At 39.0% G+C, this 17,272-nt stretch overlaps 1 protein-coding gene across 1 annotated transcript in view; it reads right to left on the bottom strand.

Annotated features, from left to right (window-relative positions):
• Nucleotides 1–15,855, bottom strand: part of GPAM (glycerol-3-phosphate acyltransferase, mitochondrial) — a 28,933-nt gene extending 13,078 nt beyond the window's left edge. Inside the window, exons 1-10 of the mRNA XM_010296171.1 lie at nt 15,754–15,855; nt 13,578–13,700; nt 10,504–10,577; nt 7,470–7,583; nt 6,089–6,238; nt 5,075–5,171; nt 3,945–4,081; nt 2,525–2,624; nt 1,130–1,342; nt 634–747 (exon numbers count right to left, since the gene is read on the bottom strand). Of these exons, the coding sequence (XP_010294473.1) occupies nt 634–747; nt 1,130–1,342; nt 2,525–2,624; nt 3,945–4,081; nt 5,075–5,171; nt 6,089–6,238; nt 7,470–7,583; nt 10,504–10,577; nt 13,578–13,700; nt 15,754–15,855 (1,224 nt within the window). The remainder of the gene's footprint in view (nt 1–633; nt 748–1,129; nt 1,343–2,524; nt 2,625–3,944; nt 4,082–5,074; nt 5,172–6,088; nt 6,239–7,469; nt 7,584–10,503; nt 10,578–13,577; nt 13,701–15,753) is intronic.
• Nucleotides 15,856–17,272: the final 1,417 nt, after the last annotated feature.

Here is a 17,272-nt window from a genome sequence, read left to right as displayed (position 1 = left end):
CTGCAGAGATGAGAGAAAATTTAAAAAGTGAAAGTAGCTAGTACTGCACCACCCCATTACCTCAGAAACTACAGAACAGTATTTGGTGAACTGGTATAGCTAATAATTGTAAACTAGTAATAAACTATAACATTCAAAGAATATGCAATTTTTATGATATATGATCCATGATACTTTTATAGCTACTCATTTACTACTACTCATTTACTACTACATCATAAATCCCCATACATAAATGCCTTTCCTAAACAACCGTGTAAACCATTCAACTACTCGAACTGGAGAACAGTATTCAGTTTCCTTCAACTTCAAACGTCTCTACAACTTAAACATGGTACAAGGATCATTTTAAAGACTGTTTGTTAAAACAAAACAAACAAAGAACCCCAATGAGAATACTTACGCCATTTTAAACCTAACACAACCCTTTGTATCAACTTTGAGACTATTTCAGCTCAAATGTGTCCGAAGACAACCTTCAGCAAAACAGGGACACTTTTGTCCCACGGGAATGGACCTCAGCAGATAATGCTAGTGATAACCCACAAGGAGTAAAACCAAAATAAATGCGTCCCACTATTGAAACAACAAAAATGTCAAACCTTAAAAGGATCTTCAAAATATCAAACTTACTTTTAAGGAAAATGGTTGTGCAAAATCTACCCTGACACACCCATAATTCTTCCGCAGCATTCTGAAGACTCCTCTAGCTATACTCCAAAGGCTTTCATTCTTCTTAGGCTTGCCCTGGAAAACATGGGTGGTTGTTTTGGTTTTTTTCCAATTTGCAATTAAAAGGTTATGTTTAAAATTAAAATGCGGACAAAACAAGGCTGAATCTTTTGACATACCTTACAACTTCAAGTAAATCTAGAGAGCTATTGTTTTCCGTATATATCCATTTGAATACATTATTTGTTATGTCATGAATTTGCATTAGAAGTATGTCACCTGTATGTCACCAGCCCCTATCAGAGAGGCTTTGTGATTAATGGCTCTATGCTCTTCAACACTAACACCAAGTACACGTGACAGAGGACTACTAGCTCATCATTTAACTATGTAACACATTTTCTTGCACATAAACAGAGAATCCCCTAGGCAAAACAAGTTGTTCAATTGCTCTTACCAGCTGTTCACTGTTATAGTGACCTTCAATTATGCGATCATAGGAGATTCCCACAGGTATAATTAGGACGTCAGGAGTAGCATTTGAGAAGAGAGCATCCACCACCACAGATAAAAGACCAGCTCTAGCTCCAGATGTCTTTCCACTTCGAGACCGTGTGCCTTCCAAGAATATTTCTAAAAACTGCTGCTGTCTCAACAATTCTTCTATGTGCTGAATACAAAACAATTGGAAAAGAGGAAAAAATAAATATCTAATTATACTGGCAAATTCACATTTCAAATATATTGGCATCAACCATTTCCTTTTAAAAACATCTGAAGATCATGAGTTGGCATGAATACTTGGGAAAAAAACAAAAGCAGTAATTAATGCTTGACACAAACCCAAGCCAAACTGCAATTGAATTTACATGAATATACAAGCAGTATAACATCATTTGTTCAAGAACAGCATAGAATCATAGAACCTTTGTGTTGGAAAGGACCTCTTAAGGTCATCTAGTTCAACCCCCCTGCAATGAGCAGGGACATCTTCAGCTAGATCAGGTTGCTCAGAGCCCTGTCCAACCTGACCTGGAATGTTTCCAGTGATGGGGCACCTATCACCTCTCTGGGCAACCTGAGCCAGGGTTTCACCACCCTCAGTGTGAAAAATGTCTTCCTTCCATCTAGTTGAAATCTGCCCTCTTTTAGTTTAAAACCATTACCCCTTGTTCTATCGCAACAGGCCCTGCTAAAAAGTCTGCCCTCATCTTTCTTATAAGCCCCCTTTAAGTACTGGAAGGCTGCAAAAAGGCCTCCCCAAAGCCTGAACAACCCCAGTTCTCTCAGCCTGTCCTCACAGGAGAGGTGTTCCATCCCTCTGATCCTTTTTGTGGCCTCCTCTGGACCCTCTCCAACAGGTCTAGCAGCATCTCCAGCAACAGTTGATCTAGCCAGTTTGCATATCTCTCTCCTCCTGGTTCCTCAGTACATCCCACCTTCCAAGATGCAAATACAGCTATTACACTGAATGGCAAAAAGGATTACATCAACCTATCATAAACAGAGACTTCCATTAAGTTGACAGAATCAGTGTAGATATGACCCAGTACAAAAGCAATTAGAGAAACAAGGTTTCAGTTTAACATTAATTCAGAGAGTATTAATTCTACTTTCTTTAATAAGGATTATGCAAGGTGAAAATCTGCTCATCCTCAAAGGTGCTGGGCATTCAATTCCCTTTTATTCTGTACATTCAAGACTTCATACAAAAATGTACCCTTTTTTTTCAGCATGAAACCTAAGACAAATTGAAAGCAGTAAAAAACACCCCCAGACTGATGGAACTCACCTTCTCACTTGCCACCCGACTGAAATGCTACCTACAGAAACAAAGACAAGAAATACGTACCACGTAGAGCAAAGCTCTGTAGAGGAAGTCCTTACGGCCATCAGGACTCTGATCTAACTTTCGTCGAATGAAAAATCCTCCTAGCTTGCGGATCAATGTGCTACATAATAAAGAAGCATTATACTCATTGATTTTAGTTTACAGGAAACTACTACACATCCAGTACAAAATTCCTAGCACACAACAGGATCTGAAATTACTGAAATCCCCAAAGAGTAAAATTACACTATTTGCACATAATGGGACCACACAAATATTACTCTAAGGAATAGGCTTCTCTACACTGTCTTGTTCCATTTCACTCCCTTGACAGACCTCTCACCCTCTGCAGTGACCCTGCCCAGGAGACCACCGTACATTGCAATGTTGGTGACCCACATAACAGTTAACCTGAGCTGACCCAAGCCTGTGCTGTGCTGCACATACATCGTGGCCTTTGTGCCCATGTTGTCCTGCACATACCCCTTGGCTGCAGATCAGCTCAGCCAGCTAATTTTAAAAGAGGAGCCTCCAGGCAGCTCCCAGTTGGCACCAGCAATTACGCCACCTGCGTGGCCTTGCCTTTATCTAACAGCACAGCAAGAAGTTCCCATGAGAACAAATAGAGTTGTTTTCTTGCAAGAAAATCCTGTACTAGCTCAAATGACCAAAATGGGGTAACCCTTTCCGTGGGCAGCGTCTGCACGGCCTGCTGCATGTGCATCGGAGGCCTGCTGGACGCTGCACAACTCTTGAGTTCCCAACATCTAAAGGGATGTTGGATTACCTATGCTTGTCTCTCTTTATACTACTAGCCCTAATAAATAGCATTTTCTTTGATACTTTATAGAGTCTGAATGCCTTGCTTACTGGGATCATCACAGACCAGCACCTGCTGGTACAAAACACCCTCTAAGTCAAGGTATCCCCCTTCTGTCCTCATCATTTCCTGCAATATTCAATGGCTTTTCAGAAATCAGTTCTCCCTGAATTCTGTCTCACTGGCAAAATACTACCTAAAAGACCTTGCGTTCTTCAGCCACCAGAAATATAATTCAAACAGACCAAACTGCCGTACTTTCCCTGAAAGTATTATTCACTCAGTACTGTTGCTGCCTATTAGCCAGCTCATTAAACTTCATGAAGAAGAGCCATCCATTCACAAAACTTTTTCCCATACTTATCTTTCCTTAGTTACCTACACACTTTGAGACTCCTAGAAGAAGGGAATATCCTTCCTTACCCTGCTTTGGTTGTGACAGAATTTCTCTGAAGGGTTTTGTTATGCTCTCTCTCTGAGCATGTAATAGGAACCAAGGAAGTCCTACATGATGGCCCAATAATACTCAGATTATCTTATACTTGTACGTAAAATATATCGCGCAATAGGTCACCTGAAGATCCCCCCCACCTCAGTCTTTTTCAAATGAGAAGTTATTACCTGAAGATGGGGATGTTGAGATTGTTCCCTGCAGCAATGTAGGGTGCTTTGATGTTATGGCAGAAAAGAATGAATGTAAGGAGCAGGTAGTCAATGTGGGATTTGTGAACAGGCAAGAAGATAAGAGGTAAATTCATCTATGGTGGAGAGAGAAGGAGGGAGAAAAAAAAAAAAAAGAGAGGAGACGATAAGAATTGTGGAATATTACTCCTTTTATAAAATCCATCATTGACATTACTAGCATCATATTTTCAGAACTGATGGTATTTTCCGGTTACCATCATTCAGTTTGTTTACTGCTTGTTTTCATTCAGCTGTGACAAGAACAACATTTTAGTCAACTGTACTTCTTAATTTTCATGGACTGCAGTTTTTAGTTTTATGCATTACAAGAAACAATGTTTAATATTCCCAGTTTCTTCAGACTCACAGTATTGAAACAACAATCAAACCATTAAAGGAATGTGGCCAAATCATCAGTGTCACCCAAGTACTGCTACTTCTTTTTATTAGGTATCAGCAAGGATCTATGAATAGTGGGGTTTCCAGACACTGTAATCAAACGATAACAGAAAATAGTAGGAACCTTTTTGTTTGTTTGTTTATCTAACCCATCTTTCTACGGCAAATCCTGTAAAAAGAATCAATTCCTTTGAGTGTAAAGAAAATGGTGGAATTAATGAGTTATTTTGATCAATTTCAATAAATATCAAAGGACTGGGAACAGACTGCTATTAAGACATAAGAAAAGTTTATTTCTTCAAGATTTTTATTCCAAATTAAGGTAAGAGTGAAAAATCCTAAATAGACCTATTAATTTATTACTGGCTGCCTCAGCACAAAAAAAGAAATACTGCTGGATGCAGGTTATCTGAGATAATCGTTCAGCCTGATAGTTAAAATTTCATCCTGAAACAAAGATGAAACCAGAGTTCATATAGTACTTTAGGTTACACAACTCAAAGAGCATTATATTAAAAACACTATTTCACAGATGCGAGACAGAGCTATCTACAATCTGGTATCACACAGACTTAGCAGAACTCTCCTAAAAAGTGAAAGTGCTGTAAACATTAATAGGAGCTACATGAGAAATCTGCCTTACTAGATTCTTTCCCACCCTCCCTTACCTCTGTCGCTGCTTTGACCATTTCTATTTGACCTCTGTGGATCTGAATATTCCAGAAAAAGCTGTTAAACAACTTCAGTAACACCCAGCCAGTCAACCTGAAGGAAGAACAAACACAACTCAAAAAGTTTTATTCATTGCTGCCTCCATTTTATATTGTTTCTATATGACTAAAGGCAAAGCTATAAAATCTGATTACTTTATATTCAAGCAAAATTACTATAAAATCCAATTGTTTAAAAAGATTTTGCCTATCAGCTAAGCCACGGTTAGTAATCACATTTCAGCCTCCTGCAATTACGACACAAAACTTGTTGTTGTCAAGCTCAGTGAAGGCTGTTCAAAGGGTAGAGACTACTTTACATATGGGGCAAGTTAATGGAGGTCCTATGCTCAATTATAGTAACTAAGCTAGTTAGGTGACATGTTAGGTGACAGCATGTATCTGGTCTTGTGGGAGAATTTAATATAGTTATAAATATAAGGTTTGCATCACAGAAGTCAGTGAAGGGGACTAGGAATGTCAGAGCCAAATTCATCCTTAGTAGTAAAGGTACACACCACAGTAGAAGATTTAAAGATTTATCTTTATCTAAGGTAAGACTCCCTCTGAAATGTTTATAACTACAGGTTACAATATTCAGTGCGCTACTGGAGAAAAGATCTTTCACACTCTAAGATGCTGCAGCTAGCTGCTCTCACTCGTATCAGCCTGAAACAACAAAGAATACTAATATTGGTCTAAGCACCAGCATCAAGCCTAGTTTCAGGAGAAAAGAAAAAAAAGTCTTTTTTTATCCCTTGAAAAGGCAGAGGGTTTCTGCTGCATCTGAAAACAAAGAATAACTACCATTTCATTAGTTAACATTAGAACAGAGATTTTTATGAATAATGTATTGGTTTTTGGAATAATTATTATGTATGAATAATGTGTTACAAGCTCTGCTGGTATAATACAGAGAGAGCTTGGCCATCCTTCTACCCACTGACAAAACTGACGAGCAATTTTTCTTACCTGATTAAAGCAGGTGACACATTTGCTACCATTTCCTGGAGAATTTTCCTAGCTTTTTTCTTCACTTTGTTGATAGCTTTAGGATCTGTCTGAGCAAAACTACCTGGAGCACTTGGTTCAGAAGCTTCATCTACAATGGCCTTCTGGACTCTGACATTAAAAAGTAAAACTTATGAGACAGTCCCGCAACAGAAGAGTTCAAGACACAGATAACAACTGCTGGGAATGAGCTGTATATTACCACAGGAGTAACTTGCAGACATAAAAGAACATGCACACTTAAGCATTGTGTACTTCAAATGCATTAAATTTAATTCAGTAGTTTTCTAAGCTCTGTTTAAATAGGTGGATGATGGGTGAATGCGCTCAAAGTTGACCATATAAAACAGTATGTATGCAGTTCACAGGTACTGATATTAAGTGACTGCTGATTTTCAGAACTGGTTAATAAGGTTAAAAGAACAGTTGAAATCTCCTCTTGATTAATATTTTCTTTTTCCTGACACAGCAATTTCACTTACCTCATTAGGCAGATTTATGCAGTTGCTATTTTGCACTTCTACAGTATCTTTCCCCTTGAATTCTCAGTTTTACAAAGTGTTACTAAACTTTATAAGGGCTATTTTCCCCATTTAAAACACATCTAAGAGAGATTAAGTGGTTTAACACACCAGAACTGTGGCACAACAAGGTCTGCTTTACTTTTCAAAAGGAACACCATCATCTTCAGGTAGGTCTTGAACATTAAAAATTCAGGAGACTTAGGAATGTTAATGTAGGTAGTGTGTGGGCTCTGACAAAACTACACTCAATGACTGGACATGCGGTTGAATTTCTTTGTGTCCAGGGGAAATTGACACCTTAACAGCTAATCAGGGCTCAACGTGTCATTTAAAATGCAGTATATGAAACAGAAAACAAGCTCCACAAAATAAAGGCTGGGTGTTTGCTTCTATAACCTTTTTCCAGTTTTGCCTCATGCTCTTGGTGTACACTCAGGGTACTCTGAAATGCTGTTTTCCTATTATTTCTGAAACACTGACAATTTCTGATGACTGCGGTATGACTTTAGTGGTAATAATTTACATGAATTAGATAAACAAACATTTGAAGAGTTCCCATGTAGCAATTTATTTTTCTGTGTATTGTCTGCTATCCACCCACTATGAATCATTCATTTGGAGATACGTAATTCTTCATCTCCCCTGTTTTATTATTCAAACAGAAATTGCAAGCTACAGTCCTGAAGGGCTGTACTGAAGATACTGTATCTTCTAATATTTTAAATAGTCCGATTTTCAAAACCTGCTGTTTCCAAATTCTTAAATCATATTATAATGTATCAGTCATACAAAAAATAGTTTATTCTGCATTATCTTACCTGCTGTTATTCAGCACATTTTCTGTCAGATTCTTGGCAAACATACCCTTATGAACATCCCTCTCTTGCACAAAAAGGACATAACAAAGGCGTCTTGCAAGCCACCCTCTGTACCTACAAAAATATGAAGGGTATTTGAGTGTGACCCTTAAAATTTCACTGAAAAAAAAAAATTAAAAAAATACAACTAAGAAGCAAAAGTAAGTATGGTTTTATGAAGGGCTGCCTAAAAGCTTCTGTATCTTCTGGTAAATTGTCAATATGTTAATGTTACAGATGAAATAACTGATCCATAGCATAAAATATCTGAGACAACTGAGGTCGGCATTACTTCAATTCAGGGTGATACTGGCCTTAAAACATCCATAGTATCACAGGAAAGTAGCTACAAACCAGCATATACATTTGTCTGTCTGCTGGAACCAACCCCCCAGCTCAGCGAGGACAAAAGAAGATGTAGTGCCCATTTCCGATTCGGTGACTTTCCACCAAGGAATGTAAATGCCCAGCTAAGAGGTTTGTCAACTTCTTCAAGAAACACTGAGCCCTCCTGGGAAAGTTGCTGACATTGTATGCACAGGGAGAACTCTCACAGGCACTTCTGAAAATACATCTGCATTAGCCACCAACTCTAAAACCAATTTTTTGGTAATCTTTTTTTTCTTTCCAGTGTTTTTAAATGCCCCAACCAATGTGCCTCCTATGCATCTTCTCCTTGCAAAGTTTTAACAGAAATAGAACAACTAAATGATCCGTAAACCTCTCTACCATTCTTTAAGTAAGGCAACTTAGCTCATGTAGCCAGCCTCTGCCTTTTAAATTAACCCTGCCCTCTACTCTCTAGATCATGTATGTAAGCAGCAATCACCTGTGAAAATGTTGTTTTGAACAGTTTTCCTAACATCACAGAAGATGCATGCCACATGGGAAGGGATAAAATCCAGTCCCCAGCAGGGAATGCTCGTTACTATTTTCTCTTCCCACAGTTCCCTCACCAGGCCAGGACTGGACAAGCCACCATTCATGCGGGTCACTCCACAAACCAAACAGAGCTGGGACCTGCAAGCAGCAGAGCTGATGTGATGAGGCAAAATTAACAGCTGGAAGAAGAAATTAAGCTCTGGCCATTCCTAAGTTGGGAGCACTCAGTATTACGCAAAAACCCTGTCCTGAGCACTGCTGGTGCAATGCATCGCTGATGCTCCAGCCAGTGTCCCAAAACAAACCATGGGTGGCAATACTGCTGTTGGTTTCCACGCTGGAGTGCTGCCAAGGTCTCACTCCTTTGTTGTCACCCGAGTTACTGATCTTCACTGTTAAACCTCCCCACCACGTTTCAGTAAACTTATACATGTGTTAAAACCAGCTAGGAATGATGAGAAGAACTTTTACACTGTAAAAGGCCAAACCACCTGAATGCACAGGCCACTCGCACTATAATTAAGATGAGTGCGTGTGCACAAGCCATCGGCACAGTCTGACACTTAACGGTTATACGAATATTCAGACTCTCTCTAAAGACAATGAATTTTGCTATTCATGCTGTCAGGGAAGTAGACTGGTGACTCTGTTTTAACTGCTTTTCCATTTTCCCCTTCTCACTGGAGTTTGAGGGCCTTACTGCTTTTTCTAAAAAGCAAAGTTAAGGAGATAGGCTTCTTTCTGACAATTTTGGTAACTAGGAACCTATCATCACAATAACATACAGCTATTGCAGGGATCTGTCAAAGTATAAAGGCTTCTACATTCATTTTACATCTTAGACACAACGTAGTATAATCAGAAAAATCTGTTTTGTAATCATGTAGCAATGATAGAAGACAAAACCCACACGGAATAGACCCAGTCAAGATATATTCTAAAAAACTGACATATTCACACCTCAGAAAAAGGCTGTGGTAATGTCTCAATACAGGTACAGTACACTAACAACCGAAGCAATCCCTCTTGCTTCTAAGGCCAAGAAAGCATGACTATGTAACCCCACGGGACCTCAGAACTCCATTAAAACTGTCAATTTTCAGACCATAATGACATTCTGAGCTAAAGGCATTTTATTTCAGAATAATTAATTAACCCATATTTCATTGCCCTTACATTTCTAATTTAAGGAACTCTGACCATTCAAAATCATTCAAGGATTAGACTTTTGAAACTAATAAAAAAAAAAGTTAAAATTAAACCCTATTTGTTATTTTTCTGTATTCTAAACTACAAGCGCCACTCTTAAAAAACATCATTAATTCAAACTGAAGAAAGAACAGACTCTAACATTAGCTTCCTCTCCCTCAAGTACAGCACAATGTTGCCTTTCTTCTACGCAGACACTTTGGCTCATTTCTTTCAGGCTGCTGGCCTCTCTTTGTTTGCTCTGACTCTTCGACAAACACTGCAGGATCTGCTTATGCTAATGATTACTGTAAAAACCTTAGCAAGCATTATTAATTTTCCAAAGAACAGTATAAACATTTTTGTGTGCTGCCAGTGTCTTCATCACAGAACACAAGATATATTTCCAATAGCGCAGATACAGCATCATTTTTAGGTCATATACACCATCCTTCAGGAGCTGCACTCTGCCACTGAGGCAGAGGAGACAGTCTAGCGAGACATGTTCAGATTTAATTGTCATTAGTGATAACAGTCAACGCCTAAATTGTTAGCTGGATCTGCTCAGTAAATTAAAATGCAGCCCAAAGGAATTTTTAAGCACGGGAATAAAACAGCTCCTCTCAGTATTATGCTACCAATGCTGCCATTTGCACTAAAGGAGAAAGGATTTAAACACGCTCTGTTTTTTGTGAAACAGGTTTGACCCTTATACTCCTTGTCTATAACCCCAAAGGACTTTGCCCAGCTCCCAAATACACACAACCAGATTTAACAAGTACATGACTTTCCTGAAGTCAGTATCAATTCCTGCATTTTAGGACAGCAATATAATTCATTCAGTCTGAACTATCCTACAGATTTCCCTGTTCTAAAATCAGAACACAATGAATTTTAAAAGCAAAAGAAAGACTTGCTACATTACCTCGTATGTGTTTCATTGATATATATGACATTACGTAGACCCAAAGAAGGAATACTAGCATTGAAGAAGTTATCCTGTGAAACCAAGGGAAAAAAAAAAAAAAAGAAAAAAAAGAGATTGGTGGACCATTTCATTACATAAGAATACTTGTGTCTTTACATTCATCATAACATTTAAGATAATGCAATGCTTTTCACCTCTTTTATAAACAAAAGCCAAGCAGAGAAGTGCTAAACTTGCTTATAAAGTACACACAAACTGTTCTGAAATTAAAATGAAATTCAGAAAGCCACTATTCCCAACTTTCAAAGTATTCTCTAGGCTTTACTGCATACAGAAATGGTCGTATTGGTTGTATCCTTCAAGTCAGAATATTTTATTATATTCTTACGTAATATAAATCAGGACTTGTCGTAACACAGACCTCATCTTTGAGACAGAACATTTCTAAGCCACATTCAGCATTAGTACAATCATGAGCTTTTCGATGCTCAGTGTGTGACATCCAGTTTGCCAGCAGATCAGGCATCGCGTCATGGCAGCCCAAGGGTCAGGATATCCACCCATGGTTAGGTGGCAAACCGCCACATGCCTGCTCTGCCAGAACAACAAACTCAGTGCAGTCTTCTACATCCCCGGTACAGGTTCTACATGCCAGGCTATTAACTGTTCTGGGATGAGTTTGGGAGCAGTTCCACTTTGGATAAACAAATATGCCCTGGCAGAAAGACCTAAACTTTAATCTTCCATATTGCAAGTCAGTACCTTGACCGAGAGGCTAGTTTCTTTCTGCTCAAATAATATTTAATTATAAAACTGGTACCAGGCCAACAGTGAATTACATCTAAAACCACTGGGACTGTGCATGTCAAGGAAGACAAAAACAGGACACTGAAGGAGAAAGATGGTTACCAGCAACAGTGCAACTGCAGAACAGCCTCACTACCAATTTTGCAGTGGGAGTCAGGTAAAAGTCTCATTTGTTTGTATTTTGTTTAGGACACACCATTTGCCACAAATTAAAATACATGAGTGTCCTATGTCATTTGCAAATCAGGTAGAAATTACATGCTACAGTGGGAGCACAGTCTTTTGCCCCACGTTAAAGCATAACTGTGTAGTACATACAATCAGCAAATTGTTGCCCTGGGCTCTTACAAGGAAAATTCAAGGTAATACTAATTTCTTTGACTATTGACTGGTAATTTTTTGTGGATCTTAAAGCTAGATGAAATGTTCTGGCAAAGTGAAGCGAAATGATCTGTTCTTAGTCTACCAAAAAATTTGCAACAAAGTTCAGTACCACTGAACGCCCAAGCCTGCTCCAGTGCTCTGTTACATTATACCCTCGCTCTGTGAAATACATCCTCCTGGTGTAATGTCACACATTAGCTTTTCCTTATTTAACCCTTCCCCGATCTTATGTCAAGATGTGGTTCTGTGAGACCATGTGTGCTGATACAGCATCTCCTTGCCTTCCGCCAGCTCCCACCACCACATCCTACCTTTTGCCACTGAACACTATCCCCCACCTCCTAACTTACACCACCTCTAGCATTCATCACACCCCTTAACGAGCCAACTTCATTCAGGCAAGGCAGAAAACCAAGACAGACAGACTAAATAAATAAAGCAGGTAGTTTTCTGCTTGGTTAGTGAACTTGATCAGCCCCCAGGAGAGCAGGAAGGAACAGAAGAGGGAGAAGCCAGACTTCCCACTCCCTGCACCAGCAAGGTGTTAGTTTGGCCAACATGCTTAAGGAAATCTATCTCACTCATCCATCTCCTTTCTTTAAGAGGATTAACAAAGCAGCTCAAAAAAAGTGAAATATCTAGATTCTAATGAGAGGATCTGTTTTTTTATTATCTGCTGCAAGGACAGTATTTTCTCTTTGTGGCAGAAGGCAATAAAGGGCTTAATCAGGTCATGCCCCTTTCCTAAGTGGGATCTCAGGACAGGTAATTAGTTCCTTATTAAATAGACAAAATACAGAACAAGATTTTTCTTCCTAAAGTGTAATTCCCAACTTGAGAGGAACAGCCTAATTACTAACAGACTAATTACTAAATGTATAAAGACCTAAGTTGAGGATTCCTACATACTTTTTTAAAAGTCAAATCACTTACGTGTCTGCTAGAAGTAGTCTCAGTTTATCTAATCACTTGTCACTATGCCCATATCATACATAGCCTTCACAGCACATTTGGATTTCTATCCCATGTTCATATGTCATTACTACAAATTTCTATTTTGGCATAGGAAGAGAGTGAAATAACAACTTTTCCTTGGTCAAAGAAACAAGCAAATTTTCACTCTAGTCCAGCCAATTATAGACCTCAGTGCAGGTGTGAGTGCCCTTGGTGTACACACAACCAAATTACACGATGAACTGGTTGCCAACTATATTATGCCATTTATCAGCATTTTGCATCTTCAGCTTACAGAAAGCCTGCCCAATGCATTTCAATAAAGTTCACAGGGTAAATTAGCGTGTGCAGCCCCTATATAAAGCCACCATCTTGACACTGTTCCCAGCAGAAAAATATCCCCACTATCCTAACTGGCACTCCTGGTTTCCAGGATGGGCAGAGAAGCCAGGAATCAGCCAGGTATAGAAAACCAACCTGCCTTCTCAAGCACAGGATAGATCTCTTCAGGTTTGAAGGGAAGTATATTGCTTACTTTCAAAACTGTACTTATTCTGCAGGTAGGCAATTAAGTGACCTAAAACTAAGCCTTAACACTTTCATAGGCACCAAATTCCCAGTATTAATCCAGTAGAGCAAATAATTTTTTCTATACAATTTCTTAGTGCTAATTCTGACGAGCTGGAGAGTTTTGTGCAAGGAATAAGTCTGCTCTGAAAAGCAGGAAGACAAAGCATCACAACACGTCTGTGTCATCCATTAATTCCATGGTAAAGAAAATATAACCACAAAGGAGAAAAACCTATATTCCTTTATGAAGTAAGAACATTGTGACCTTAATTCTGAAAGTAAGAAAACTACCGAAACTTCATTACACTGCAACTATGCGTTATTGTCAAACATAATCCAGTCCGTAATCTTCTTACCCGGCTCTGGGGAGTGCATACGTAACAACATCGTCCCACAAATGGCCTTTTTCTGCTCAACAGAGTCTCTTTCCATTTTAAAGTGGCGGATCTGAAGAGAGTGGGCCTAGAGTTACACTCTCCCTGCGGAACAAAAGACCACTGTGTAAATATCCGGAAATATATGTTTTACTGGGTATGTGAAAACTTCAAGTAAGAGTTGCCAGACACACCACCAAAAAAATGACCCCCCAACAAATTATGTAAAACTAGCACAATTTTTTCCAAGATTTTTCCTAAAATAAATTATATTCTCTCCAGATGATGTGATTTTAAAAAATAAAAGCAAAATCAGTGTTTTATGTGAAAGCAAAATCTTTAAGCACTGCAGCATTTGCTGACACACAGAATTTTAAAATAAGTAATAACTAATATTATTAACTAAATAATTAAGAAACAGCAAGGAAACTAGCAGCTGAGAAAAGTAGAAGGAATTAACAGTTAACTAGACTCTCAATAACATAAGGCTGCTTGTAATATGAGTAATTTATTTTAAACTTTAACTGGACATCATCCTGTAAAATTGCAAGACTGAATGTACACAAAATATTAACTCTGTTGACTCTGTAGGCTCTTTTTCAGCAGTTTCATGCGATGTAATATGAAAAAGGAACCACTGTGCCTTCTCCAATGTTAAGCTTTTTGAAGATCACAGAACCAAAAAACCCAAAGTAACTGCATTCACAGAACATATTCTGTACGTTAGGACATAATAAAAATATACTTAACTACAATTTTTACAGAGACACTGACTGTTCGCATTAAACCCTACTGAATAACTGCTTGCCTGAGAATGAGCACTGGATTGACCTTTTCTGAACCATATATTCTAAGTTTTTATTAAAAGGGAAGTTACAGAAACAAAACAAAACAAAATCAAAACAATGGCAAGATAAACTGAAGTGTGTTTAAAATACACATTTGAGTGGAAGAGAGGCAGGGTAGAACCAATACATTAAACCAGCACAGGGTTTAGAAAACGCAAATACGCATCATCACATACCCAGCTACAAAGCCAGCCCAGTGAGAAACAACCAGAAAGTCATAAGCAACACTGAAGATGACTAAAAACTAAAATGTGCATACATCACATTTGGCCAGCAGTATGAACTGGCAATTATTCCAAGGCTAAGTCTTCCACCTGAAATGAACAAGCATCAAGATGATAAGCCTGGCCCAATCCTTTCCCTATCACCTTCTATTATGCCAACTCCAAAATTAACCAACTTTGTAACAATACTGTCTTCCTTCTGCTTGCCTCCAAGCCCTAAATGAACTCACCACCACTTTCTTACAAAACCTCCTTCCTGACTTTTTTGTCTCGCTTGCCTTTGTCCCACTCTCTCACAGATCTCTTGGTACTGCAGCCTGCTGTCCAACGTATCCTACATCTACCTAGACAAAAAACCCATCTGCCAAGACACTTGTCCTTTCCCTCAACCCTGACCATGTCTGCAACTCTTTTTCTGTATCAAGTTCAAACTCCTCCTCTCCAGAGCCATGTCCAATTCCTCATGGCCTACCCTTCTAAGCCAACTCATACCAGCCTGGTCCCCATGTGGCTCTTTTTGCTCCACCCAGCCCTCTTTGCTCACTGCCCCCTTCATATCCTCCAAATGCCAAGACGCACTCAACAGAGGACACAGACTTTTAATAGGCTCCTTATTTATAACCACCAAATTTTCTCTGCATCCTGTATTGTATGAATCGCTCCAGCTGTCATGGCTACCATGCATCTCTAGCCTCATGCTCCTTTTCACTTGCGCATTTCCAACTACATCCTTCAGAACAGCAATGAGCTTCCTATTTGACTGTTTGACCTCAGTCTACTCCAGAGTGGGATTCTGCATGTCTACTGCTATATAAAAATTATTAGTAACATCACACCAGAACACTGTGAGACTACCAATAGGGTTTGATAGGGTGGGTTTTTTTTCTAGCAACATTAGTCTTTGGCACAGCAGTGAACTGTTGGTTCTTCCTTACACTTCAAGTTAAACTAAAACCAAACTGTATCACGCATGAGAGCGCTGATGCCATATCTTTATAATAATAATAATTAAAAAAAAAAGGAGTCCAACCTTTGACTTGAAGAAAAAATAAGATAAATATGGTCAGTAACACAATTTTTACCTACCCATTCTTCACTGGAATGCTTACATCTACTGATACTGCACTCTGCTGAGGTGGACAAATAGGAAACATCTATTGTTCCAAGGGACAAAGCAGTTTCATCCATGACACACGAGTGGAACTGAAGATCAGAAGCTGCAAAATAATATTACATACATACATATATATATATATACACACACAAACATACACAGAAACACATATACACAGGCATAATTTCAGTGATAGGTATCTATCAATAAATTAGCAAACTGGTATTTTTCCACCCTTCAGTAAAAGTTCAGTTCTGAAGAAGTTTCACTGCAGTCATCAGAAATCAGCATGATTTTAATATGATAAAAACCCCAGCACATTCAATTTCCATAAACACAGCACACCAGTCGGCTTCCTGCATGTTTTTATCTCCCTGCTCTTCTTCCCATTCAGGTCAGTACGGTCCCTTTATGCTTTTCCACTGGTTTAAGCCATTCAGCCACAAGAATACACATTTGAGCCACTTTCAAAAGTTTACTATTCTCTTGCACTACATGACCTCACTCTTTCATCATTTGCGTCTCAAGGACACCTATTATCTACAAAAAGTTGCATTAATGTTCACTCCCAATCCTATCACACAGTATATTTTATGTGTCTGATCCAGCTGTAGTCAAACCAGTTTGCAAACTCCTTGGAGGAAGGAGTGCTCTACACAAAAGCACACCCCTAAACCTGAACATGCTGCTGACACAAGTGATGTTACGGACTTGTTGGATTAAAAAGCAGTAAAGAAGTCTAAACTTGCACTATTATTTTAAAATGGAAGTTACGTAGTTCATATAATAAGTACAGTAAATAATTCTTCCTCAGCCAAAGAAAAAAGAAAGCAGGCCAAACATCGCAAAACAACTTAGTGTTGTTGCATATCTGCAAAAGACTACAAATTAAACTACTTTGTTCCAGAGAGCCATCAAAATAGGAACCCGGGCATTCTCCTCTAGAGAAAGTCTGAAGTGGCAATACCACCTCTCCCACCTGTCACTGCAAAGAAATCCAGGCTACAGCCAAGCTACGAGCCATCAGCCTGCACGCTAGCATTTGCAAGAGCAAGGCCTAAAACTTTAGTCCAGTATTTAGTCCTTCTTACCGTCCTCCCCAGGAAGGCACAAACCCCTCCTGTGACACCACCAGGCACAGGGTTCCCAATACAAACTGGAGTTTGAACCAGTATATCCACGCACATACTTACCTAGCCTAAGAGCCTAAGTTACCTTGTTTTCTTTCCTGGCTCTTATACTCAATTTGCCTTCTTTTTCTTCACTAGTGCTCAGGAAAATCAATACTTAAACCACCCAATAAATGCAAAAAAAGGCTCACGAACATCTAAAGGGTGCGAGCAAAACGCGTCCTCCAACTGTGCTCAAGGTGACCTTGGCTGCACCGGCATACGTCAAAAATGAACTTCAAAAAATACGTAATTAAAAGCCTGTCTGAGCAACAACAACTTCACACGTACCTCAACCGAAACCTGCCCTCCCGAGCGCCCG

The sequence above is a fragment of the Phaethon lepturus genome, unplaced genomic scaffold, assembly GCF_000687285.1.
Source record: "Phaethon lepturus isolate BGI_N335 unplaced genomic scaffold, ASM68728v1 scaffold4351, whole genome shotgun sequence".
NCBI classification, from domain to species: Eukaryota; Metazoa; Chordata; class Aves; order Phaethontiformes; family Phaethontidae; genus Phaethon; species Phaethon lepturus.
This window is presented reverse-complemented; position numbering and strand designations above follow the sequence as displayed.